Source organism: Microtus oregoni, unplaced genomic scaffold (assembly GCF_018167655.1).
Source record: "Microtus oregoni isolate MIOR12 unplaced genomic scaffold, Mior012 000040F_ref0000088, whole genome shotgun sequence".
NCBI classification, from domain to species: Eukaryota; Metazoa; Chordata; class Mammalia; order Rodentia; family Cricetidae; genus Microtus; species Microtus oregoni.
Genome location: NW_024543207.1, coordinates 112008 through 138003, shown reverse-complemented (window position 1 = coordinate 138003; position 25996 = coordinate 112008). Strand labels below are relative to the sequence as shown.

Sequence of the window (25996 nt, the reverse complement as noted above, 5' to 3'; positions counted from 1 at the left end):
TTTGTTTTTTGAGAGTTTCTCTGTGTAGTAGAGCAGGCTGGCCCCGAGCTCAGAGTCTGCCTGCCTCTGCCTCCTAAAGGCCAGGATTAAAGGTGTGCTCCAGCTTCACTCAACTCCTTCTTAGCTTTTTAAAAATTTACTTTGAAACAGACTAAATTGACCGACCAGACCGGCTTTGAATTGTAATCCTCAGCTTTCTGTATTATTTCTAGTATTATATGTGTGCACCATTACATTGGATTTGAAATTATTTAAATCCATGTTCGTGAATGCTTACAATCCCAGGGTTTGGAGGCAAAGACAAGAGAAGGAGTTCAGGCCTACAGTTCAGGCCATCTCAAAAGAAAGAAAACCTGTTTAGGTTTTTCTTATTTTTTTTAGGTTTCATTTTCAAAAAAATAGTAACAAGAAGTAATTTACTTTCTTATTCTAAGGAAATGGCTCAGAGGTCACTTGCCGCCAAGCCCAATCTCCATAACCCACAGGGTACAAAGAGGGAACCGATTTCCACCACCTCTCTAACTTCCACCCCACACCAATCCCATACATACGCTGCATGTGTGCCCAGACACACACACAGTATACATGATAATCATGTTCGGTATTTGGGAGGTGTAGGCAATTCTTTCTGTGGCAGGATAACTGCTAGCGTGGTGACGTGACCTACAGACTGATTCTATTACAGAGAGGCCTTTGGTTTTGTTTTGGACTAGAGATTATATTCAGGACCCTTACACATGGTACTCTAGTCTGGCGCTAAGAACATTTCAGCATCTTTTTTATATTCAGACTTATTTGCTAAGATACACAAGCTTAAATTAAGGATCCTCCAAATTTTTATTCCTTCTTTGTAACTCAACAAATCTTTATCTTGACAGGCAAAATTAGGTGACCAAGGAAACCTCTCTGAATTGGTCAACCTCATCCTGACAGTGGCTGACGGAGACAGAGATGGCCAGGTCTCCTTAGGAGAAGCCAAGTCAGCATGGGCCCTTCTCCAGCTGAATGAGTTTCTTCTGATGGTCATACTTAAAGATAAAGAACACACCCCCAAACTAATGGGGTTCTGTGGTGACCTCTATGTGATGGAAAGTGTTGAATATACCTCTCTCTATGGAGTAAGTCTTCCATGGGTCATTGAACTTTTTATTCCATCTGGGTTCAGAAGGAGCATGGACCAGTTGTTCACGCCGTCTTGGCCTAGAAAGGCCAAGATAGCCATAGGACTTCTAGAATTTGTGGAGGATGTTTTCCATGGCCCCTATGGGAACTTTCTCATGTGTGACACTAGTGCCAAAAACCTAGGATACAATGAGAAATACGACTTGAAGATGGTGGATATGAGGAAAATTGTGCCAGAGACCAACCTAAAGGAACTTATTAAGGACCGCCACTGTGAGTCTGACCTGGACTGCGTCTACGGTACAGACTGCAGAACTAGCTGCGACCAGAGCACAATGAAATGCACGGCAGAAGTAATACAGCCAAACTTGGCAAAAGCATGTCAGCTGCTCAAGGACTACTTACTGCATGGTGCTCCCAGTGAAATCCGGGAAGAACTGGAAAAACAGCTCTATTCTTGTATCGCTCTCAAAGTCACAGCAAATCAAATGGAAATGGAACATTCTTTGATATTAAATAACCTAAAAACATTATTGTGGAAGAAAATTTCCTACATAAATGACTCTTAGTTCTTTTGGATAGCATTGTCATCATTCTGTCCCCGGGGCCTATGAAGCAAGTTATCACCTGAAATGTGTTGATAATAACGGCAGGTGTAGGGCCAAGCTATGTTCAGAACTCATCCCTGCCCTTTCGTAAGTACATTCACTATTAATATTTTGACTGAAATTAATGCTGTGAAAAGCCTCATTCCATAAAGAGTGAGTGCGCTGTTGATCTGTTGGCAAATCCCACTGCTGGACACGTCGTTTGCATTGATGCTGCTGTGTAAACAAGGACATTTATATATGAATTTACTAATGTTTTAGCATGGTAAAAAAGTCTGCACATTAACTCAAATTAAAAATGCCACACAGGTGAATTAAAATGACTCCTTTTATTAAAAGACTGGTTTGTTGTATTATACTTACACATTTTAACTTCACATGGAGTTTAGAAAGTTGGGAGCAACTCTTAGCTTCACACGACGTTGCCCCTGACTGGAATTAACCTGAAGATCTGATGGGGTCATCTTAGCATCAATCATCAGCCAACAGACATCACCTCATACTGGGGATGTACTTAAGTAACCATGTTCATGAAGCCCAGTACCATAAAGCAAATCCCGAACCACCTCAGCTGACAAATCAAGGCTATTTTGACAGCATAAATCAAAGACCATTTTTCCTTCTTGTGGAACCAAGAGTTACTTCTTAGGAGGCATAAATATATCACCCGGTTTTTTCCCATGTAAACCTTGTAAATTCAAGATTTAATACTGGACCCTTTTAAGTTATCTTCCTATGTATATTCAAGTTTGGCACATACCTTTCAAGATCTGCATAAAACTTAAGGCCAGGCACTGGTGGTGCACGCCTTTAATCCCCAGAACAGAGGCAAGCGGACCTCTGTGAGTTAGAGGCCAGCCTGGTCTAAAATATGAGTTCCAGGACAGTCAGAACTGATACAGAGAAACCCTGCCTTGAAAAACCAACCAACCAACAAACCAATAAATAAAAACTAAGCATAGAAAAGCCCACAACCCTTTTCTGTTCAGTTAAAATCTGGACTTGTCATTCTCAAATCTTCCAGCCATGGATTCACACTGTGGTTTGCTTTCAAGATTGACTCTGAGATATTTTCTTCTCATTGGAAGAACTATGTCCCAATGATCGTGGGTCTGTAGCTTACCAAATTTGACACACTAAAGGATAGCGATTCCTTCCAGGAAGACTAGAAACCCAAGAGCTCCGCTGGAATCCATGTAAGATGGCTTGTCTGGAAAAGTAACTAGCTTGTTTTGTTGAAGTGGGGAAATTGCCAGCGATATGGATATACTTGCCCTCCATCCCAGCAGAGGCAGTGGATCTGAGTCCCACGCCTTTGGTTTCATGACTTCATGCTATCCCCCAGTTTCATAATAACAGCTTAGCTAACACAGAAATGGCTGCTTGGTCATTAAGTTTATTATCTTTATGAAAAACTCTTCATAGAAAATTGCTTTAGCTGTCAGCAGCCCGCTCCTGAGCTCTGAGAAAGCTTGCCTTCTTTTGAGCAACCCGATCTTTCTTCTGGGCAAGAGACATTTTGGGACGGTTCCACCTGCAGGACAAAGTAAAAAATAAGAAAGGCAGGAATATAGCCCCCAAGTTCAGCTGAAAAGCAGCAGACTGTAACTGGATGGAGGTTGAAAACCTCATTATCTGGAGATGATTTTCATAGGTATGTCAATCAATCTCTCCTTTAGGTGACTGTACTCATGGCAATCCTCACGCCTCAACCTATTGAGTGCTGAGATCACTAACTGTGCCACCACACCCACCTCAAGTTTTAGCATATACTTAGCTGCAATGGCTAGATTCTCATTGCCATCCTCAGCCTACTGTTCAAGATTAGGGTGCAGACTGTTGTTCTGGGACAGAATGGGCACCTCAGTAGCCGTCTGAGGTCGGTGCATTGCTGTCACCACAACTGCTCTAGCAAACCTGGTTCCCTTAGCCGCTGCCACATCATGCAGAGCTAGTGATCGAGTTTGCACAACTGCACTGAAAAGTCTCACCAGCGAGATGAAACCTTATTACTAGAGAACAGTAGAACACAAACCTCTTCTTCTTCACTTCTCTCTTGGGCTTCTTCTCATAGACTGGATTCTCTCGTATAGCAGCATGGGCTTTCTTATACATCTCCTCCATCTGGAACAAAGCAAAGCAAACAGTATTTGCCTTCTCTTCAGACGCCCTATTAGTGAGGGACAGCACTTCAATCCTGCTCAATCTCAGCTCTCTAGAGAACTAAGCTGATGTTTCCTGCTTAAACACCAAAGTGTACCCTACCTCTTCCTCACAGCGTTCTCAGTGTCTACTGATGTTGAGAGGCAGCCATGCCCAGTCTACAACAAACTTATCTTTACAGAAATAAACCGTTACCCGCAATCTACTGCCTGACCTGCATTCTGTCAAGGTAAGGCACACACCCAGACCAAGGGCCTAAGATGGGAACTATACGGGGGTAAGGAAGGTCCACTGACAACTGAGCCAGTGAAAGGACACAGAAAGGGGAAAGGAGGCCCCACCAAATCTAGAAACCAGTTTCTTATCTCATATATTCCAGGTTTATATTCTACTTTTACATGACAAGCTTTTTAAAGCAATTCCCAGCACTGAAGACATACTCTGCCATTTATTCTTATGGGGTAGTTAGTACAGTCTCTAGAACCTCAGACCTTACCTATTTGATTAAATTTTGTTGCTGGAAACTTGATTCTAAACTTGTTTAAAAAAAATAAAGCTCCTCCAAAGCAACAGAGAAACCCTGTCTCACCCCCCTCCCCGTCAAAAAAACAAAAACAAACTCAAGGTTGTAATCCTGAATGTGTAGTATTAACTCCAGCCCCCTTTTAAGAAGGGGTGTTCAAAAGCCAGGTGGAGGTGCATACCTTTAATCCTACCACTCAAGAGGCAGAGGCAGGCAGATCTCTGTGAGGCCAGCCTGGTCTACAGAGTGAGTTTCAGGACAGCCAGGGCTATAGAGAAACCCTGTCTTAAAAAACAAAACAAAACAAAACCAAACAACCACCACAAAAAAAATTTCTTGGCTGAATGTGGTAGCCTAGGCCTGTAATCCCAGTACCTTATATGCTGAGATTCCATCTCAGAAAATAAGCCCCCCCACTTCACAGTCCACCATAGCTAGAAAGTCTGCCTGAACAACGTAAACAACCTGGTTCTTCCCAACAGAGAACACAGCTTCCCATATGTAGATGAGGGGGCCATTTAGGTGAATCATGTCTGCAGAGAATAATACAAGAACACAGGAAGAGAATGCTGCAGATAAAATGAACTACCGGAGTTAGCGCTGGTGGCCTTTAATCCCAGCACTTGAGGCAGAGCCAGGCAGATTTCTGGGAGTTCAAGGCCAACCTGGTCTCTGGAGTGTTAGGAAAGGCTCCAAGAGCCACACAGAGAAACCCTGTCATAGAAAACAAAACAAAAAAAGCCTGGGATGGAAGCTCAGTGGTTGAGCACATATGTTTTGCCCTTCAAAAACCTGGGTTTAATCCTGAATACCACAAAATTAAAAAATACTAGCCAAAAAGCACTGTAGCACGAACACAGGAAGCTACTAAGAAATATGCATCTCGGGGCTGGAGAGATGGCTCAGAAATCCTAAACTCAATTCTAAGCAACCACATGATGGTTCACAACCAACTACAATGGGATCTGATGTTCGTGGTTATGCAGGCATAACCAGGTAACGCACGATATATATGTATAACATAATCTTTTAAAAAAATGCACCTAAAGCCCAGGAATGTGATGTTTTGAGCAAACATAAGTAGGTCAATACAAGACCCAGAAAAAGCCTGCAGAAGCACAACCACCGTCTTAAAAGCTCAAGCTGTGAATTTTAAGTTTCAAATGACATCCAAAGCATACAACCACAGAAAATGGTGCTTCCCAACCCATACTTTATAGTTACAATAGCTTAGTAATGGTGTGATGTGCTCTCTATAACACACACACACACACACACACACACTTTTCTTTTTGTTTTCGAGACAGGAACTAGCTCTGGAGACCAGGTTGGCCACGGATGCACCTGTGTCTTATTCCAGTGAGTTAATCTGCATCATCCTTGATTTCTAATACCAAATTCACTCTTGCAAACACAATACCTCCTCTGACCCCTGCTTTTGCAAACAACCTGTACAGCTCCCCAGGATTAATAAACTCTAAAATATATTTTTTCATTCCATCCAAAAATCAAAACGTTAGTCACAGTAGGGCATGGCAGTACATGCCTTGAACTCCAATACTAGGGTAGGGTTTGGGAGGTAGAAGCAGGAGTATCTTAAGTTCAAAGACAATCCTGGTTGAATATCAACTTCCCTGGTTATGTTAAGGAGAAAGTGAAGCCTGGTAAAGACAAACTAAAGAATGAATAATGAGAAACAGCAGACCTGTTCTGGGACAGAATGGGCCCTCAGGGCATCCGAGGTCGGTGCATTGCTGTCACCACAATTGCTCTAGCAAACCTGGTTCCCTTAGCCGCTGCCACATCATGCAGAGCTAGTGATAGAGTTTGCACAACTGCACTGAAAGTCTGACCAGCGAGATGAGGCAAGCAGTGCTGGAACCACTCCCGCTACCGTGTTTGCACCCAAGACTGGAGATCCTGGAAGCCCACTCACATAAAGTACCTACCTTCCCACCCAATGCTAACTCTACTTAAGGCAGTAGCAGCCCAGGAGCCTATCTATCCACCCAGAGAAACATGCAACCTTCCTTTCTGCAACTGAAAGAAACCTCAGTTAAGATTACTACCCACTGAAACAAGCATTTGCTCAAGTGAACAGGCATGTTCAGGTAAATTTTTACCATGTCTGGAGTAACGTTGTTCTTTATGTACTGAGAGAACTGTTTCTTGTAAGCATCTTCATCTTCCTCCATTAGGTAGCGCATGTAGTCTGCAACATTCTGACCCATGATGTGCTTACGATGTACCTCTGCGTTGAACTCCTTGCTTTCAGAATCATAACCAGGGAATCGTTTGGTACTAAAATGAAATTTTCATGTTTTAGTGTACACACAAGAAACTACTACATTCCCAGGAATTCACTTCAAGAGCTGCCATCAGTCCCGTCTTGAAACAATTATTGCATCATATGCAATCAAAGGACCAACTACTAACTGCTCAGTTAGCAGGATGTCATCACTAGCAGCTCATCTCTGAATTCCACAAGATAAAGACTCCATAAACAAATTTGCTTTTCATCTTCAGGGTAGTCTCTGGCCATTCTCTTGTCTCCCAAGCATTTACATAGCCAGATCAGCACTTTTTTGATTCTTTCGATTTTGACAAGGTTTCTGTGTGTAGCTTTGGAGCCTGTCCTGGCACTAGCTCTGCAGACCAGTCTGGCCTCCAACTCAGAGATAGATCCACCTGCCTTGCTGGGCTTTTGAACAGTCACCAGTATTTTCTAGACATGTTTCCCCGCCCACTGGCACAGGAAGCAGCCCCAAAACTCATCCCTCAAATCCTTTTATTTCTCAGTACCTAGGATAAGAGGAATTAGTGATTTGTCTAAAGTCACAATGAAGATATTCAAGGAGCAATTTATAAGCCAATAAGTCATCTACTTGACAAAAATCACACCAACTTCAAGAAACTACAAGTTAATCTACTTAATTTCCAAGAATGCCCAGCAATCTTAATTAATGGCTGGAGGCTTTGTTTCTAAATGTATATTCTAAAAGCCACATTTTCCCCCAACTCAATAAACCAACTTTTACTCTGACCAGAAAAAGAAAATGCACAGGGCTAGGCAGTGGTGACACAAGCCTTTAATGCCAACACTCAGGAAGCAGAGGCAGATTATCACCTCAAGTTCCAGAGTAGCTTGGGCTAGAGAGCGAGACCTTGTCTCCTCTTTTCTAATGCAGGTTACAGTCCCTTCCTGTGCAGTTATCTAACATCAGCAGGAACAGAATCATTGTCCCCGCCCAATCATTAACAGGAAATACTGGAGTCGAGGCAGAAACCTCCAATACGATTTATTACCTATGAGGAATAGACAAGCCTCCATCCACAGCTCCCTTCAGGGCCCCGAAAACTTTATTGCCAGTTGTAGTTCGAGCAAGACCAGCATCCAAATAGCAAGTGAAGGCCCCAGGCTGACCATCGATGCTTTCCACATTGTATTCATCTCCAGTCACCTCCACTTGGCCTTCATAGATCTTGTCCATACCAAACCTATTGAGAAGCTAAGAACAGAGAAGGCAACATAAAAACCCATCACAATGCACTCAAACCACCCTAAATGTATTTCATCTAACAATGGAACAATTTGATCCTTACATTTACTTGTGTGATTTTTTTATTTCTTCAGTCGTATTTGGCTACAATTTCAACATCTTCGGATGTAGTTTTATTAGATTTTAGGTAGGATCCCAGGCTGAAAGGAACAACTGTCTGCAGCTCTGCCGTGTAACGTCTTAATTTGGGCTACTCCTCTGCCGGTACATTATCTGGCTACGGCTTCACCATAAGCCAAGACCTCACTAAGATGTTTTTACCTATCATAGATAGCAACCTTCCCCCTACAAAAGTATATTTTAGCAACCCAGGATGATGGGGTCAACATTGACACATTGCTTGCCGACTACACTGCAAAACAGTCAAAATTGAGAGCACCAAAATAAGGCAGATTTTCCTATTTCCACCTCCTACTAGTAGACCCTGTCAATCACGTAGAAAAGCGAAACAAAAAACATGTTAATGTCCACCCTCCAAAGAGGGGAGGATATTTTCTTAAATCTTAATGTCTAAATAAACTACCTGTGATAGATATCTCATCAAATCAGATTCTAAGGATCTAAGCAGAACACTCCTGGCCTACATTTTAAATGCAGGCTGCTAGAAGATTCACACCTCTAGGTAGCTGGGTCTTTGCTGGCCAACTAGCCATTCTCAAAGTGACTTTTCAAATTCAAGATTAAAAGCTAAGTTCTGGGCTGTGAGACAGCTCACTGGGTAAAGATACTTTGCTGCCCACCCCTGGAACACACGGTTAGAAGAGAACCAGCCCATGCAGGTGTCCTCTGACCGCCAGTGTGCTGTGGTAGGAGTGTGCCCCACTAATACACACAAATAAACACATAACATCAGCTCTCGGAGGCTTTAAACAATCTGAAATACTCAAACTACACCCAATGGATAGCAAACCGCAGACCCCACCACTGAAGAAAACTATCAGACAGAGCTGGTCTAGACAGATCCAGAAGTCACAGGTGACACACCCTGCGGGCCAACAGCAGGCCGGTACAATAGGCGGCAGCATAGTTTGTCAGGCCAACTTTCACTCCGTATTTCGGCAGCTCGTGTGCGTAGGCGGCGCAGACTATCATGTCCCCCTCTATACGGGCATAGGCAATCTGCAGGGAGAAAAAAACAGGTTAGTATTTGTTGTTCCAGTACCAGTCCCACCTAAGTCCTTTTACCAAGACGAGGGAGGGAGAAGAGACATCTATGAACATCTATGTGTATGTGGACACCCTCACCCACATCTAGAAGATACCACTTTAGAACTACACAGAAATTTAGCAAAAAACACAGTATGGCTAAAACACACAATACACGTTAGAACTCAGTTACAATTACAAAAAATAAGTAAATAAAAGTCAGGGCTGTGGTGCCAAATGCATTGGAGGCAGAGGTAGGTAGATCTCTGTGAGTTCAGGCCAGCCTGGTCTACAAAGTGAGTTCCAGAACAGCCAAGGAGACACATATTCTGTCTCAAATCTCCCAACCCCAAAAATCAAGTAAAAAACAACCCCCCCCCCAACTCTTAAAATATCCTGTAGGCTAAATTCAACTAAGCCTTAGCTAGGTGGTGCTCAGTTATCAGAACATAGACAACCCTCCCTTCGCAGTCAATAAATGTGCATAGAAAGCAAGCGCACTGCCGGGTGGTGGTGGCGCACGCCTTTAATCCCAGCACTCGGGAGGCAGAGGCAGGTGGATCTCTGTGAGTTCGAGGTCAGCCTGGTCTACAAGAGCTAGTTCCAGGACAGGCTCCAAAACCAGAGAAACCCTGTCTTAAAAAACAAACAAACAAACAAACAAAAAAAAAGAAAGCAAGTGCACCCAGCCAGCAAATTTCAGCTACCCAGAACTTACGTGCAAGTTCTGAATACAGGAACTGCCATTTCTTAGAGGGCTTCCTCACATTTTTTGTACATTTTAAAACCCATTTCAAACAGAAATAACAAGCTGGCTTTTCAGTCCAGGACCTTACTGTACAGCCAGGTGGTGATCCTGCTTGTCAGCATCGCCTTTAACAATGGGGGCTGGAGACGGCTCCAGTGGCCACACTGCTCTGGCAGAGCCAGGCACAATTCCCAGCACCCACATGGTATCTCACAACTGTCTGTAACTCTAGTTCCAGGGCACCCAACATCCTCATGCAGGAAAAACACCAGCGGTCATTAAATAATAGTAATAAAAAAGTGGGCCTTCCTACTTTGAAACGATTACCAGCTTCTTTAATGAGTCAAGTGGCACGGGGTTAGAGCCAGGAGCTTGTGTATGACAAACTCCGCAGGAGTAATTCAGAGACTAGACCACATGCAAACCTGCTTCCCCAGCCTTTCTCCCGAACTCAATTAAAACTGGGTCAGGATTTCCAAACCTGCCCAAAAATAGCAACATTTTTTTTTGAGACAGTATTTCTCTGTAGCTTTGGTGCCTGTTCTGGAACTAGCTCTTGTAGACCAGGCTGGCCTCGAACTCAGAGATCTGCCTGCTGGGATTAAAGGCGTGTGTGGCCACCGCCCAGCCAAATAGCAATTTTGAAGCCTCAGCTTTAAACCTAACTCCAAGAAAACCTTCTCTATCACAGAGACTAGAGTTGTAGCGTCTGATCACACAAAGCTCAAACTCACCTGGCAGATGATGTCTCTGTTAGTTACACGAACTATCATCCTGTATTTGGGTGTGTTGTACTTATTTTTGTCTTGGATCACTAATCGTTTCCGAGCATAGTAGTCGGTTTTACCCTCTGCAAGCACAAAAAAAATTTAAGACAGATATTCCACCACAAAGCTGATTCAGAAACAAGACCAGGAGAAAAGCTGCTCATACCTCGCCGCCTTCTAAATCTCACTTGGTATCTCTTGAAGTAGGCCTTGTTCTTGACAACTTTCACAAACCCCTTTAAAGGGAAAAAAAAAAAGGTCATCAGTGTTCTACTAAATGTTTCAATGTTATTTTTCAAGCAGGCTGTCACTATGTAGCCCAAGACGACCTAGAATTTGATAAGCTCCTGAGTGCTAAGTTAATAGACTCCAATCACTTTGCTTTAGTCTGTACTTCTGACCTGAGTTAACTGTGTAACAATAACATTCAAAAGCAAATTAATACAACTGTCAACTTGTAGCATGATTCCAGACTGGAATCTACAACCACTCTGGAGCAGTGGCTCTCAGCCTTCCTAATGCCATGACCCTTTAACACGGTTCCTCACGCTACTTCATAACTGTAATTTTGCTGTTAGGAATAGTAATGTAAATATCCAGTATGCAACCCCAACCCACAGGCTGAGATCGTGCAAACACATAACCAAGCATCAGAAAAGCTGTAAAGGTGGATGCAAAGGCAAGGCCCGAGACTCAGCCCTCCACAGCTGCGGGATCCTACTTCTACTTAGCAGGTATAAACTCATTTTCGTATTCTCTTTAAACACCCTTTCAACTCCTTTGCTTGCTTCCTCGTGAACCGGTACCAATTGATCCCTGTGCCAACCTGGGAAGCATCACCCTGGACAGCAATCTGTGCTGAAAACCGGGCACCTCACCTCGAGAATTTAACCTCACAATTATCACTTCCTCCCTGCGTTTGGTGAAGACCTCAACTGAGTGCCTCGGTGCTCCGGGACGGCGTACACTCCGCGGTCACTCGCACAGGGCAACGCTACCTACACCCTCAGTCCACCTCACAAGTCCGATTTCAGCAAACACACCGAAAACGAGGACCAGGCAGTAGCTAGGAAGGGGTTAAGAGCCCCCAAATCCCAAATGACGCGTGTTCCCTTCCGGGATCAGGAGTGCCACGGCGCCCAGCCTCCGCTGACAATCCCGGTTTAAAGGCCACTTCCTCGGACCGAGTCGGGCTTTCGCCCTGCAGCCCTCGGGACGCCCCGAGAGGCGGCCGGGATCGACCGGGGCGCCCGCCCCAGCAAGCCGCGTCCCGGGCACCCAACGCCACAGCCCCTCCCCCCGGCAGCCATGAAGGCCACGCTAGGAGCGGCGGCCGCACAGCCGAGAATCGAGTGCCATCTGCGCCCGCGCTGCACGGGACGGGCCCCGCGCGGGCATCGGCGAGAGCAGGGGCCCCGGCCCCGTGCAGGCGCCGCCCTGAGCCCCCGATGCCCACTCACCATGGTGCGGAGCAGAAACCCGCAATCGCGGCTCCACGCAGACCTGCGGGCCCGGCGGCGCTAGGGGTAAAAAAGACCGGAGTGTCGTGCGCATGCGCAGTATGTATCGCCGCCAAGACGCCGGCGACGTGGGGAAGAAAGCTGCCGGGGCCGTCAAGGCGCTCGGTCCGCCTCCCCCTGCTGGCCGGAGGATGAATGTCAGGGTTTGGTTTGGGGTTTTTTTTTTTTTTTTTTTTTTTTTTTTTTTGCCTTGTCTCAACCCACAAGCAGGATTGAGAACAGGGAATACAGGTTTTGGATTTTTTTTTTTTTCTCTAGGACGTTTTTAATCACGCACACACAGAGAAATACATATATATTTTTCCCCCTAAGGCAGGAAAGGATAAAATTAAGTTAAATAAAAATAAATTTACGCTGAAATCATGCCTTCCCATGACTTGGATTACTTCTGGAGTATTCATCTAAACTCGCAGCACACAGGGCCAACAGGAAGCCGGCCCGAGAGCCCCAAGCTTGAGTTAGGAGAGAGTTCCCTGTCCTGGCATCTTCTTCCCGCGCCACTTGTTCTCCAGCACGTGACGGAGTGCGGATCTCCAGTCAGTTCTTAGTTACCAGGTAAAAACAAAACGAACCCCACCGCACTATCCTGCTGCACTTCCGTTGTCTCCCGGTTCCTGACATCGTCGTTCGTTTTCTCTCCCTCCAGCACTCTGAGTTTATCTAAGCCCCCTTCCTCGAAAGTTTTCCTCTTAGGGCTGGGGAGGTAGCTTAGTGCTGCTGTCTCCACACGTGGAAGGGACAGGAAGGAGGATCCGAAAAAGGTGCAAGGTTAACCTGGGCTGCATAGTGAATGGGAAGCCAGCCTGAGTTGCTGATACCTGAGGGGGGAAAATGTAAACAATTATTTAAACATGTGAAAAAAAACGGTTATATATAAGAGTGAGAACTGTAAACGCAACGAGAATGCAATCTGAAACAAATTCTATATGCCCAAGATTTATTTTATATTATATTATTTATACACACACACACACAAAATGTTCTGTCTAAGCCGGGCGGTGGTGGCGCACGCCTTTAATCCCAGCACTCGGGAGGCAGAGGCAGGCGATCTCTGAGTTCGAGGCCAGCCAGGGCTACAAAACGACATTCTCTCTCTCTCTCTCTCTCTCTCTCTCTCTCTCTCTCTTTCTCTCTCTCCTACCCTCCCTCTCTCTCCCACTCTCCCTCTCCCTCTTCCTCTCTCCCCCCTTTTCTTCTTCTTCTTTTTTTTTACATATATTTATTTTGTTGGGAGTGGGCCATGTATGCCATGGCCAACATGTGGAAGTCAGAAGACAACTTTCAAGCAATACTCAATCATTTCCTTCCACATAGCTCTTCTGATCAGGCCCAGTGACAAGGGTGTTTATCTGCTGAGCCATCTCCTTCCTGTTCCTGCATTGAGTCAGGTGCTCAGTGTGTAGCTCAGGCTGGCTTCAAACTTATAATAATCCTTTGCCTCTCCCTGAGTCCTGAGGTCAGAGGTCAAACCATACCCAACTAAATTTAATTACTTTTTTTTTTAAATTTTTTTATTAAGTATATAGTGTTCTGTCTGCATATATGCCTACTCGCCAGAAGGGGGCACTAGATCTCATTACAGATGGTTGTGAGCCACCATGTGATTGCTGGGAATTGAACTCAGGACCTCAGGAAGAGCAGTCAGTGCTCTTAACCTCTGAGCCATCTCTCCAGCCCCTAAATTTAATTACTTTTAAAAGTCAGATCTGTTTTGGTTTTGAACACTTGCATTGACATAATTCAGAGCAAGCAATAGTACCTAAGTAGATAAATTCATTTTTCTGAAGAGACTGATGTGCTCCTGATTTGAGCACCTTTATTGTCTCTCTGTGTGTATGTATATGAGTGTAAGCTTAACTGTGACATATGTGTGTGGGTGTGCACACGCAAAGGCTTTAAGAGGATGCTGGGTGTCTTCCTCTGTTACTCTCTACCTTAGACCAGGCTGGCCTTGAACTCAGAGACCCACCTGCCTCTGCCTCCTGAGTACTGGGACTAAAAGTGTGTGCCACCACTGCCCAGCCCCTACCTTATTCTTCTGAGGCAGAGTCTCTTGCTGAACATGGAACTTAACTTTTTTTTTGTGGCTGGGCTGACAGCAAAGGCCAGTTTTCTTCTTGTCTCTGTCCCCACGGTGCTGAGGTTACAGGAATGCCTGAGACCATACCTGGTTCCAGGTTCAGGCTCAGTAAGAGACTACCTCAAAAGGATATGGTAGAGAGTAATACAGGAAGACGTCAGCACCCTGATAGCCTCTGTGTGTGCACGTCACATACATAAGACACACTTACGCTTACACAAACTAGCAAGGCAGTGAAGGTGCCCAAATAAATAGCAAGTTAGTCTTTTCATAAAAATGAACTTTGAGGACCTAGGTTCCACTACAAGTAACAAATAAACTGGTCATGAAAGTCATCTCTAATCCCAGCCCTGGGGAGTGGAGGCAGGCAGGTCATTCAGGGAGACCTCTGGCTACACTGGGAATTAAAAGCCATTCTGGGCAAGTGACAAAACAAAACAAAAAGTGTGTTGTGCTATTTAGATATGACACTTTGTTATTTAAAAATCAACCCTTCCCCCCAAAAAGAATCTTTCCCACAGGGATGGAGAAATGATTCAAAGTTAAGAGTAGTCACTGGTTCGATTCCCAGTACCCACACAGTGGCTCACAACACCCTCTCCTGACAGGCCACCGTGGTCATGCATGCATGAAGTGCACAGTCATACATACTGGCAGAATAAAAGTAATTTTTTAAAAAAAGAATCTTCTGCATTCATTTTAGAAAGAAAGAATTCCAGAATTTAATCTTTTTCTCTTGTTAAAAAAAAATAAAAGTATTACTCAAGTCCTGCTACATGCAAAAGCAGTTTTCAAATGTCAACATCAGAAACCAAAGTCTTCATGACCTTCAGAAACTCTGTTTTGAGGCCACAGCACAAGAAATCTGCGTTAGCTTTTTTACCAGGGGCCTAGAAGGTGTCAACTCCAGAGGAGATGCTTAGAGTTTCTGGTTCTCAGCGTGCTCAGGGTTAGGCGTGGCCGTAACTATGTTAGGCGTGGCCGTAAGTGTTGCTTTTGTTTCATAATCCTACAGTATTTAACAATGGACTTTTTTCTTTATATTTGTTTTGCGTATGGCTTTGTAAAGTTTGAGGCTGGGGCAAGATGCTTTTCTCCTGCCTGGGTCAAAGGAGGTTCTTCTTGGAAACTTATACACGCCAGAGATTCCAGGCTGTAAAACATCTGTGCTGTCCTATGTCTGCTGGACTTTCACTGACTTCTCTTGATCTATTGTTGATCTCAGTGACTCAGACTTGAGTGGAAAAAAGAAAATGGGTCTCTTGGGTTTTTGTATATTCAAAATAGCATAAGCAAATGTACAACTCAGTGTTAGGGCACTTCCCTAGCGTGTGTGGAGCCCTGGGCTTGATCTATACCACTACCCTCTGTCCTGGCGAGTTTTATGTCAACACGACACAGGCAAGAATCAGCAGAAGGAGGGGTCCTCAATGGAAAAGATGTCTCCCTAAGATCCAGCTACAGGGCCTTGTTGTAATTCAAGACAAGGTCTTGAATGCTATTTGTGATAGAAGATGGAAGGCCTTGAACTTCTGATCCTCCTGCTTCTGCCTCCTAAATGCCAGGATTATAGGCATCTCTGTTTTAAGAGAGGTTGAGGTGTTGTGTGAGAGACTCCCTGCAGAGATAGCACACACACACATCTGTTTCACTCAAAAGGGAACCAGAACAAAGTAACAACTGCATTGTGCTGGATAGTTTTATGTGCTGGATGGTTAGAGTCATCAGAGGGAAGGGAGCCTCAGCTGAGAAAATGCCGCCTTAAGATTGAACTGCACCATATTGAACTCGAGTTGGAAGAGGCGAGTCCGGTCCCGGTCGCCCCCAGCCTGACTCCGGCCGATGTAGCCGCCGCCGGTGGGGGGGGGGGTGAGGGCGGGGGCGGGGGGGTGGGGGGGGGCATGATCCAAGGAATCAGAACAGTTGAGGAAACTGTTTATTGGTGGTCTGAGCTTTGAAACCAGATGATAGCTTAAGAGAACATTTTGAGAAATGGGGCACACTTACAGATTGTGTGGTAATGAGAGATCCCCAAACAAAACGTTCCAGGGGCTTTGGTTTTGTGACCTACTCTTGTGTTGAAGAGGTGGATGCTGCAATGTGTGCTCGGCCATTGTGTGCTGGGCGTGTGGTGGAACCAAAGAGAGCCGTTTCTAGAGAGGATTCTGTAAAGCCTGGTGCCCATTTAACAGTGAAGAAAATCTTTGTTGGTGGTAGGAAAGAGGACACAGAAGAGTATAACCTGAGAGACTACTTTGAAAGGTATGGCAAGATTGAAACCATAGGGCTGGAGAGATGGCTCAGAGGTTAAGAGCATTGCCTGCTCTTCCAAAGGTCCTGAGTTCAATTCCCAGCAACCACATGGTGGCTCACAACCATCTGTAATGGGGTCTGGTGCCCTCTTCTGGCCTGCAGGTATACACACAGACAGAATATTGCATACTAAATAAATAAATAAATATTTTTTTAAAAAAAGATTGAAACCATAGAAGTTATGGAAGACAGGCAGGGTGGGAAAAAGAGAGGATTTGCTTTTGTGACTTTTGATGACCACGACACAGTTGATAAAATTGTTGTTCAGAAATACCACACTATTAATGGGCATAATTGTGAAGTGAAAAAGGCCCTTTCTAAACAAGAGATGCAGTCTGCTGGATCACAGAGAGGCCGTGGAGGTGGATCTGGCAATTTTATGGGTCGTGGAGGGAACTTTGGAGGTGGTGGAGGTAATTTTGGTCATGGTGGAAACTTTGGTGGAAGAGGAGGCTATGGTGGTGGAGGAGGTGGCAGCAGAGGTAGTTATGGAGGTGGTGATGGTGGCAACTATGGTGGTGGTCCTGGTCACAGCAGTAGAGGAGGCTATGGTGGTGGTGGGCCAGGCTATGGAAACCAAGGTGGATATGATGGTGGTGGAGGAGGAGGATATGACGGTTACAATGAAGGAGGAAATCTTGGTGGAGGTAACTATGGTGGTGGGAACTATAATGACTCTGGAAATTATAGTGGACAACAGCAATCAAATTATGGACCCATGAAAGGGGGCAGTTCTGGTGGAAGAAGCTCAGGCAGTCCCTATGGTGGTGGCTATGGATCAGGTGGTGGAAGTGGTGGATATGGTAGCAGAAGGTTTTAAAAAACAGCAGAAAAGGGCTACAGTTCTTAGCAGGAGAGAGAGCGAGGAGTTGTCAGGAAAGCTGCAGGTTACTTTGAGACAGTCGTCCTAAATGCATTAGAGGAACTGTAAAAATCTGCCACAGAAGGAGCGATGATCCACAGTCAGAAAGGTTACCGCAGCTTAGACAGGAGGCCCTTCTTGTTCAGGACTGTCAGAGCCACAGTTTGCAAAAAGTGCAGCTATTGATTAATGCAATGTAGTGTCAATTAGATGTACATTCCTGAGGTCTTTTATCTGTTGTAGCTTTGTCTTTCTTTTCCTTTTCATTACATCAGGTACATTGCCCTGTAGATTGTGGTAGTGGTACCAGGAATAAAAAATTAAGGAATTTTTAACTTTTAAAAAAAAAGATTGAACTGCAAAAACAAGACTGGAAAGCATTTTCTTAATTAGTGATTGATGTCCGAGGGCCCTCCCGACACCCTTCCCATTGTGGGTGATACCACCCTGGACTGTCCTGGGTTCTATCAGAAGGCAGATTGAGCAAGCCAGCAAGCACCACCCATTCCTGGCTTCTGTATCTGCTTCTGCCTCCAGGTTCCTGCCCTGTTTGAATTCCTGCCCTGACTTTCATGATGATGAACTGTGATGTGGAACCGTAAGCCAGCCAGACCCTTTCCACGTTGCTCTGGCTGTGGCATTTCCTCACAGTATAAGGGTAGCCCTGACATGCACCAAAGTCCAACTTGGAGTCACTAACAGGACTAGGGGCAAGGGGTTGCTTCAGGCGCAGAGATGACCGAAAGCAGCTGTTTCTTTCTCCAAAAAGCTCACCCAGAACGCCTTACAACCCAAGAACACTGCATCCCTCTGATTTCAGTTCTCTGAAATTGTGCTCAGCAGGTTTTCTCTGGGCAGCTCTGCCGGTCAGAGCTCCTCCACGCGCGCCCCCCCCCCCCAACTGTTTACTCTTTGCCATAAAGCTGGAAGAGGGGCCTTCAATAGTCAGCCTTGCAACTTTCTGCTCTCTCAGAACTGTGACGTTTGTTCACCGGAATCTCAATAAGCCTCTCCCTCTCTCCGGGAGGGAATATTTCAGTTAGGAGGAAACGTCAACATAGAGACTGAACCCAGTCCCGGTGTCTCGTGTGCGCTAGTCTGACACTTTGCCATATTCCCAGCCTCCCCGGACACCCGCCCTCCCTGCCACACCTCTGCCTTTTTAAAGATTTATACTCTAGACCAGGTTGGTCTGAAACTCAGGGAATGGGCTCCCTTACAGACCCCCGATTAGGCACAGAACACATCCAAGCACCTGTTTTCACAGAGAGGGAAGAAATGTTAAAGTGGCTACTTTCTGACTCAGGCAGAAAAACAGCAGCAAATGAATGACCTTGTAGGTGTAATTTTTAAGAGGAGGAAAAGGGGAGGCTTGTGTTAGAACCGGCTAGGATGCCGTGGTAAAGGGGGGAGGGGAGAGGGGGAGGGGGAGAAAGGGAAAGGGGACAAGGAAAAGGGGGGAGGGGTATTTGTCCTGGAGGGACAAAGGTCTGTCTCTGGATAGAGGGGAGACAGATGCACCGCCTAGGTAAAAGGTAATTTATAAAAGTAAAGGGGCAAATCCCCTGTTAGGATGAGGAGTTTAATTTTAATTGGGCATGTTAATTAGGTGAGCCAAAGGGGCTTTCTGATTGCCCAACTTTGGCCATTAACTTAGTGAGGAAATGGCCAAGTAAGGGAATAGACCTTGGTGGCTAAGTCTAGGAATGTAATCTAAGGGTTTTTAGCAAGGCAGGAGGAATGGAGGAGAAGGCCAAGGCCTGAGAGCCACACTCTCTAGTGGGCTAGCATCCGTTACTCATTTCATATCTCAGGGGGGGACTTGAATTTGAGACAGTTCCGCCTTAGCCTCCCAAGTGGAGGCATATAACTTTTTTTTCCCCTTAAGATTTATAAGCTGGATGTGGTGGTATACACCTTTAATCCCAGCACTTGGGAGTCAGAGGCAGGTGGATCTCTGAGTTTGAGGTCAGCCTGGTCTATAGAGTGAGTTTCAGGACAGCCAGGGATATACAGAAAAACCCTATCTTGAAAAATAAAAAATATGTACATATTTTTTCTTTCGTGTATATGAGTATTTTGCCTGCATGTATGAATATGCACCACACGTATGCCCTACTGATGGGGAGTTCAGAAGAGAGCATTGGATCCCCTGGGACTGGAGTTACAAGTGGCTGTGAACTACCATGTGGGTGATAGGAATCCAGTTTCCTCTGACACCGAAAAACCCATCATGCAGGGAAGCTCCTTAAGCAGGAGGGTAAACAACCCAAAATAATTTCAGGAAGTCCCTGAAACCTACCAGATTCACCAGGCTCCTCTCTGCCAGAGTAACAATAAAAACTGAGTCTTTTTCAAACTAAGTTCCAGGGTGAGCTGCAAAGAGGAAAACTCTGAGCCCAGAGCAGCTGCCAGGAAGATGCAGAAACCAGCCAGGCTGCCTGTGAGAGGTTTAGACCAACTGAGGCACCTGGAAAGGATACTCTCCAGCCTGCTGATCTTCCCCAGGCTGTGCAGTGTGCTCCATGTTACCAGCTTTGTGAACTGCCCACTTATGCCGGGGTGGACCTTGGTGGCACAGCTATCTTTGAGTCATTTCTGCTCCTGTAAGTAACCTCTCGCCCAAACTCACTGGTTTACCAAATTTGACTTTGGTGATATCTGTACCCTGGTCTATCATAGGCTTCCTATCTGGGGTGAGTAGACTGTGTTGCATCTTTCCCCAGGAAAAATTTTGTTTGTCACACAGCACGAAGGAGCCAGAATAGGGTGTTAAATTCCTGAAATCGGAGCGGGAGAGTTGTGCTCTTATTCTAGTCTTCTGGCTGCTCTTTCCTGTTTCTGTGGGCAACCTCCACTTCCACCATTCGAGGGCGCTAGCTCTCTCTCACCATGGTACTAGGGATATTAATGTTCTAGATATCTATGCTCATTTCTCTTGACTTGTGAATAGAAATCAACTCAGTGTTCCCTTTTTTGTTTGTTTGTTTGTTTTGAGACAGGGTTTCTCTGTGTCATCCGGGCTGTCCTGGAATTCTTTCTATAGACCAGGTTGGCCTTGAATTCGCAGATTCAAATCGCCTGCCTCTGCCTCCCCGGTGCTGAGATTAAAGCTATTCCACACCACCGTCCAGCTTTGTACCTGTATTTTATATAATTAATATGGTGTGGTCCTATAATTGGATTTTTAAACAGATGACGTTTACAAGGGTGAAAGGTGCGTGGGGGGGGGACTTCACCCAAAACTGTGCAATGTTCCCTTCCCAACCAAGACGTCAGAGCAACATGGAAATGCATGTGAAGATTCAGGTGGGAGGGGAAAGATCTTGGTCGACAGAAACTGTTTCACTTTGCCTGTGTGGTCTGGGATGGAGTCGAGGGTCAGGGCTTTCCCTGAGGCAGTGGTTTTCAACCTGTGGGTCGTAGCCCCTTTCAGGGACAAAGAATCCTTTTTACAGGGGTCACACATCAGTTAACCTGCACATAAGATATGATGGCGCACGCCTTTAATCTCAGCACTTGGGAGGCAGAGACAGGTGGATCTCTGTGAGTTCAAGGCCAGCCTGGTCTACAAGAGCTAGTTCCAGGACAGGCTCCAAAGCCACAGAGAAACCCTGTTTCGAAAAACCAAAAAAAAAAAAAGATATTTACATTATGGTTCATAACAGAAGCAAATTTTCAGTTTTATGAAGAAGCAATGAAAATAGTTCTATGGTCGGGGTCACCACAACTTGAGGAATTGTGTTTTTTTTTAAACTTTATTTAATTTTATGTATGAGTGCTCTCTGCGTGTACACCTGTGTGCCGGAAGAGGGCATCAGATCCCATTGTAGATGGTTGTGAGCCACCATGTGAGTGCTGGGAATTGAACTCAGGACCTCTGGAAGAGCAGGCAGTGTTCTTAAACGCTGAGCCATCTCTCCAGCCCCCAAGGGATTGTGTTAAAGGGCCACAGTGTTAGGAAAGTTGAGAACCACTGCCCTAAGGACAGCAGAAGATCCTATGGCCCAGGGTCCTGGTTCTTTAATCTTTAGTCTCTGGGATTTTCTTTGAAGTAGAATTTATTTTAAAAAAAATTACTAAATGTTTTGCTTCTTGAACTTGGATGTTTTGAGTATGAAATATTTTCTCAGAAAAAGAATATTTATGTGTAATGAAGTTAATGAAATAAAATGAGTCTAGAACTGACTTAGTCCCTCAGTATGGCCAGCATTACTGCACTTACCTGGGCCATTCTCCACTTATTTTCTTTCCTTGGTGATGTGGGATTCCCTATGGATGCGGTGAATACAAATGGTTAATTAATAAAGAAAACTGCCTTGGCCTGTTGATAGGGTAGAACTTAGGTAGGCAGGGAAAACTAAACTGAATGCTGGGAGAAGGAAGGTGGAGTGAAAGAGAAGCCATGGAGCCCCTGCTGGAGATGATGTGCTGAAACTTTGCTAGTAGGCCATGACCTCGTGGTGATACACAGATCAATGGAGATGGGTTAAATTTCCTTCCCTCCTTTCTTCATCTGTCTTTCCTTTCTTTTTTTTTTTTTTTTTTTTTTTTTGAGCTGGAGTCTCGTGAAGTTCAAGGCTACAGTTCACTATGCTGCACAGGCTGGCTCTGGCATCCTGATCCCCTTGCTTCCACCTCCTAATTGTTGAGATTGCAGACAGGAACCACTCTATCTGGCTCTGTATCCCTTTTAACAGTTTGGTTTGGTAGTGTCTTTCCTAATGTATTACTCAGTTCTTTCTTTCTTTCTAAGATTTCCTAAAATTGTCTCCTATCTTTAAAACCATCGGTCTGTCCAGTTTGCTTTCTGTTGCTGCCGTACAACAAGCATTAAAAGCAATTTGGGAGAGCAAATGTTTCATTTCAGTTCACAGATGGTTATAGTCTATCTGAAGGAAGCCAGAGCAGGAGCCCCAGGCAGTAACCAAGGCAGGGACCACTCTCTGCAGCAATCCTCCTGCATAAATCAGTAATTAAGAAAATGTCCCATGCTGGGACAATGCTGACACACGCCTTTAACCCCAGCACTTGGGAGGCAGAGGCAGGCAGATCTCTGTGAGTTCCAGGCCAGCCTGGTCTACAGAGTGAGTTACAGGACAGCCAAGACTACTTAGGGAAACCCTGTCTCAAAAAAAAATAAATAAATAAAAAACAAATTTCCCACACGTATTTATGTGTTTAGGAATATAAACACATACATATACATATATGTTACAACAATTAATGAAAAAAGAGGCCATGAATTTGAAAAGGGGAGCTATAGGCAGGTCCGAAGAAAGGAAAGTGAAGGTGAAATGATATTATATCTCAAAAATGTGTACGGTAATCTTCAGGACAGAAAACACCTAAATAGCCTGAATGAAAGAATGAAGTGTAAAGAAAAAAAAAGAGGAAGAAAAGCAAATGCCTCAAAGTCATGCTTGCAGGCCACAAGGGCAGCTCCTTAACTGATTCCCTCATCCCAGGGGTGTCTAGGATTGTTGACAAAAACTGAACAGCACAGTGACCTTCTCTGTTGCCCAGGCTGCCTCTGAGTCCTAGGTTCGAGTGATCCTCCAGCCTCAGTCCACAGAATAACCTGGAAGATGCTTGAACCACCATCATGGGTTAGTTTTCAGATCTTGGGAACCTTTCTGCCTCTAGCTTGCAGTTCACTGCTACATTTCTAAGGTTGATACATGATTTGGGTGGAGCAGTAGGTTTGTTTTCTCCGTTACATAGTATCATGTGAATGTTGCAGTCGGTCATTAGTGAGCCTTTGAATTGTTGCTGCTGTGAATATTCTTGAGCCTATCTCCTAAAACACAGGAAAGAATTTTTCCAAAGCAATTGTTTTTATGCAGTTCCCACTACAACCCCAGTGATCGCTACATCTTGTTCCAAGGATTCCACGACATAGGCAGCTAGCGATCATACCCCTTCCATGCTTCAAAGTTACTGCTAAAAACGGTAATTATTTAGTTTGCTTTCAAATGTCAAGATGCCTAGAGATTGAATTGGTAGTGTTTCCATGTGTTAGGGTTTGACTCTGAAATGTTCTCATGGCTCATGTTTTCAATGCTCAGACCCCAGCTGACTTAGAGCATGGCTAATAAAAGTCAGTCACTATTAAACTCTACCCTGGTTCTGATTGAACTCTTTCTGCTTCCTCCTGTTCCTGCAGACACCAATGAAACTGCTCCAGTCACCAGGCCTTCCCTGTTGTGATGGACTGAAATCACTCTGAAACCATGAGCTCAACATTCCCTCCCTTTTGTTGTGTGGTCAGTGTCCTGATACAATGACTCCAAGTCACTAGTACTCTCTGTAGGCAGAGACTGCTTGTTTGTTTCCTGGCGGCCCAGACCTGAATGATGAATGACACAGAAACTATATTAATTAGAAACACTGTTTGACAATAGTTTAGGCATATATTTAGCTAACTCTTACATCTTAAATTAACCCATTTCTATTAATCTGTGTATAGCCCTGAGGATGTGGCCTACCAGTAAGGGTCTGACTGGCGGCTGGCATCTTTCTCTTCTGCTGCCGTTTCCCTGACTCTGCCTACTTTCTCTCTATATTTCTGTTCAGATTTCCCACTTGGCTTTACTCTACTAAGCCATTGGCTGAAACAGCTTCTTTAATAACCAATGGTGATAAAACATCATATTCATAGCATACAAAGGGGAATCCCACATCATCACTATCTTTTTTTTTTTTGCTTTTTTGAGACAGGGTTTCTCTGTGGTTTGGAGCTTGTCCTGGAACTAGCTCTTGTAGACCAGGCTGGTCTCGAACTCACAGAGATCTGCCTGCCTCTGCCTCCCAAGTGCTGGGATTAAAGGCGTGCGCCACCACCGCCAGGCCACATCATCACTATCTTAAAGATAGAAAGACATCTGGGCGGTGGTGGTGGCGGCACGTGTGATGATGCTCACCTTTAATCCGAGCACTCGGGAGGCAGAGGCAGGAGGATCTCTGTGAGTTCGAGGCTAGCCTGGTCTACAGAGCAGTTCCAGGACAGCTGGGGCTACACAGAGAAACCCTGTCTTGAAAAAACAACAACAACAACAAGAAGATATAAAGAGATAGGTAGTCTTTTATTTTTTCACTTCTAATTTCATTGCACTGTAGTCTCACAGAAAACAGTCCATACAGGACTGAGGAGATGCTCAGTGGATGAAGTGCTTGTTCAGCACAGCTGGGGACCTGAGTTCAGATCCCCAGCACCCATGTGAAAAGCCAGGCATGGCTGCACTTATCTGTACATGTTCCAGATTCAGTGAGAGACCTGGGCTACATAGTGACTTCTAAGACAGTCTGTACTGCTGAGTTAGGCCTTCTCAATAAATCAAAAGAAAAGCAAGCAAGCAAGAAAGTTTGTGTGTAACTAACTGCCTTGGAGGAAAACATAAATGAAAAATGATCTTTCATCACAGGAGAGAAGGCAGAAAGATTGTAAGGTCCAGAGACAGGAGATATCTGGAGCAAAACAGTGTCTGCTGGCCCCGACTGTTGTAGGAATTCCTTTCCGACAGTAGTGTTATGGGTACTGGCCTTAGGGTGTGGCTTCTGTGTGCATACACGATTTCTTCTAAGGGAAAGGGAAGGTCTCTCTCCCTCTCTTGTGAGGTGGTGGGAGATCTGACCTCAACTTCCAGTGTCTCCATGGGAACAGAGCAGGGTTGGAAAACTTATTCCGAGGGCCACTGTTGAGCCACAAGCTGCAATTCCCTTCAAATGGAGAGAAACTAGGCCAGTATGGGTGGAACAGTGGCCCCTCAGGAGAAAAGTTACTGGCTGCTCAGCAGCTTGTGCAAGAACAGCTAGCTGCTGGGCATGTGGTCCCCTCCACTTCCCCTTGGAATACCCTCATATTTGTTATCAAAAAGAAATCCAGCAGTTGGAAACTATTGCAGGGCCTTAGGCAGGTTACCAAATGTATGGAAATTATGGGATCATTACAGGCAGGACTGCCAGGACCTGTGTCTATCCCTAAGGATTATCACATGGTGGTGATTACCTTCAAGGATTGCTGTTTACTATTTCTTTGCATCCTGAGGACTCACCCAAATTTGCTTTCGGTGTTCCCTCTGTTAATTTCAGAGAGCTGCACCAAAGGTATCAGTGGGTTGTGTTGTCCCAGAGCATGGCTAATAATCTAACTTTGTGCCAGTTAATGTTTCCAGAGCTTTGCAGCCCCTAAGGGAGCAACATCTCCAGCTATATGTCACTCATTATATAGATGCTATTCTTATTGCAGCCTCAAAGGAATTTGATTTGCACACAGGGTTGCAGATCACTTTTTGAGTGACTGCAATGGTCTGGTTTAGTTGTTGCCCCCAAGAAAATGCAAACTATGTTTCCTTTTCAGTATTTGGGCCATCAGCTCCTACAGGCTAGAGGTCAACCACAAAAGATCACTCTTAGAATAGATCAGCGTCACACTTTTAATGACTTTCAATGGATTTTGGGAGCTATTAATTAGATTAAACCATCAATGGAATTAACAACAGGAGAATTAAAACCCTTATTTGAAATCTTTTTTTTTTTCCTTTGGTTTTTCTAGACAGGGTTTCCCCGTGTAACAGTACTAGCT

At 44.9% G+C, this 25996-nt stretch overlaps 2 protein-coding genes, 3 non-coding genes and 1 pseudogene across 9 annotated transcripts in view; 2 read left to right on the top strand and 4 right to left on the bottom strand.

Moving 5' to 3' along the window:
- The window catches only part of Dipk1a (divergent protein kinase domain 1A), an 80082-nt gene extending 78014 nt beyond the window's left edge, over positions 1 to 2068 (top strand). For all 4 annotated transcript variants that reach the window (XM_041632044.1, XM_041632045.1, XM_041632047.1 and 1 more), the window contains one exon: positions 879 to 2068. In XM_041632044.1, the coding sequence (XP_041487978.1) occupies positions 879 to 1691 (813 nt within the window). In that variant the 3' untranslated portion in view covers positions 1692 to 2068. The remainder of the gene's footprint in view (positions 1 to 878) is intronic.
- A 1038-nt stretch (positions 2069 to 3106) lies between these two features.
- Rpl5 (ribosomal protein L5) lies at positions 3107 to 12188 on the bottom strand. 2 transcript variants are annotated; one of them, XM_041632049.1, is made up of 8 exons: positions 12098 to 12188; positions 10804 to 10873; positions 10605 to 10720; positions 8961 to 9095; positions 7723 to 7925; positions 6540 to 6717; positions 3766 to 3851; positions 3107 to 3264 (listed from the first exon to the last, which is right to left on the bottom strand). In XM_041632049.1, the coding sequence occupies exons 1-8, from the start codon at positions 12098 to 12100 to the stop codon at positions 3165 to 3167; spliced, it is 891 nt and encodes a 296-aa protein (XP_041487983.1). In that variant the 5' UTR covers positions 12101 to 12188; the 3' UTR covers positions 3107 to 3164. The 2 variants fall into 2 exon arrangements, with proteins under 2 accessions (XP_041487983.1, XP_041487982.1); XM_041632048.1 differs by having other exon boundaries at positions 3766 to 3854; positions 12098 to 12187.
- LOC121433743 lies at positions 3568 to 3700 on the bottom strand. Its single transcript, XR_005972358.1, has one exon. It is a non-coding gene; the product is annotated as a small nucleolar RNA SNORA66 (small nucleolar RNA).
- Positions 6120 to 6249, bottom strand: LOC121433744. Its single transcript, XR_005972359.1, has one exon. It is a non-coding gene; the product is annotated as a small nucleolar RNA SNORA66 (small nucleolar RNA).
- On the bottom strand, positions 6788 to 6881 carry LOC121433742. The gene has a single exon (XR_005972357.1). It is a non-coding gene; the product is annotated as a small nucleolar RNA SNORD21 (small nucleolar RNA).
- Position 12189: 1 nt separating the features above from the next.
- LOC121433604 lies at positions 12190 to 17585 on the top strand (annotated as a pseudogene).
- The last annotated feature ends 8411 nt before the right edge of the window (positions 17586 to 25996 follow it).

Bases quoted from the DNA above. Each gene is read 5' to 3' on its own strand.
- Rpl5 (XM_041632048.1), bottom strand. The intron at 9,096-10,604 runs GTGAGTTTGAGC...TTCTCCCTGCAG, and splicing joins ACAGAGACATCATCTGCCAG to ATTGCCTATGCCCGTATAGA. The intron at 6,718-7,722 runs GTAATAAATCGT...ATTTCATTTTAG, and splicing joins GGCTTGTCTATTCCTCATAG to TACCAAACGATTCCCTGGTT.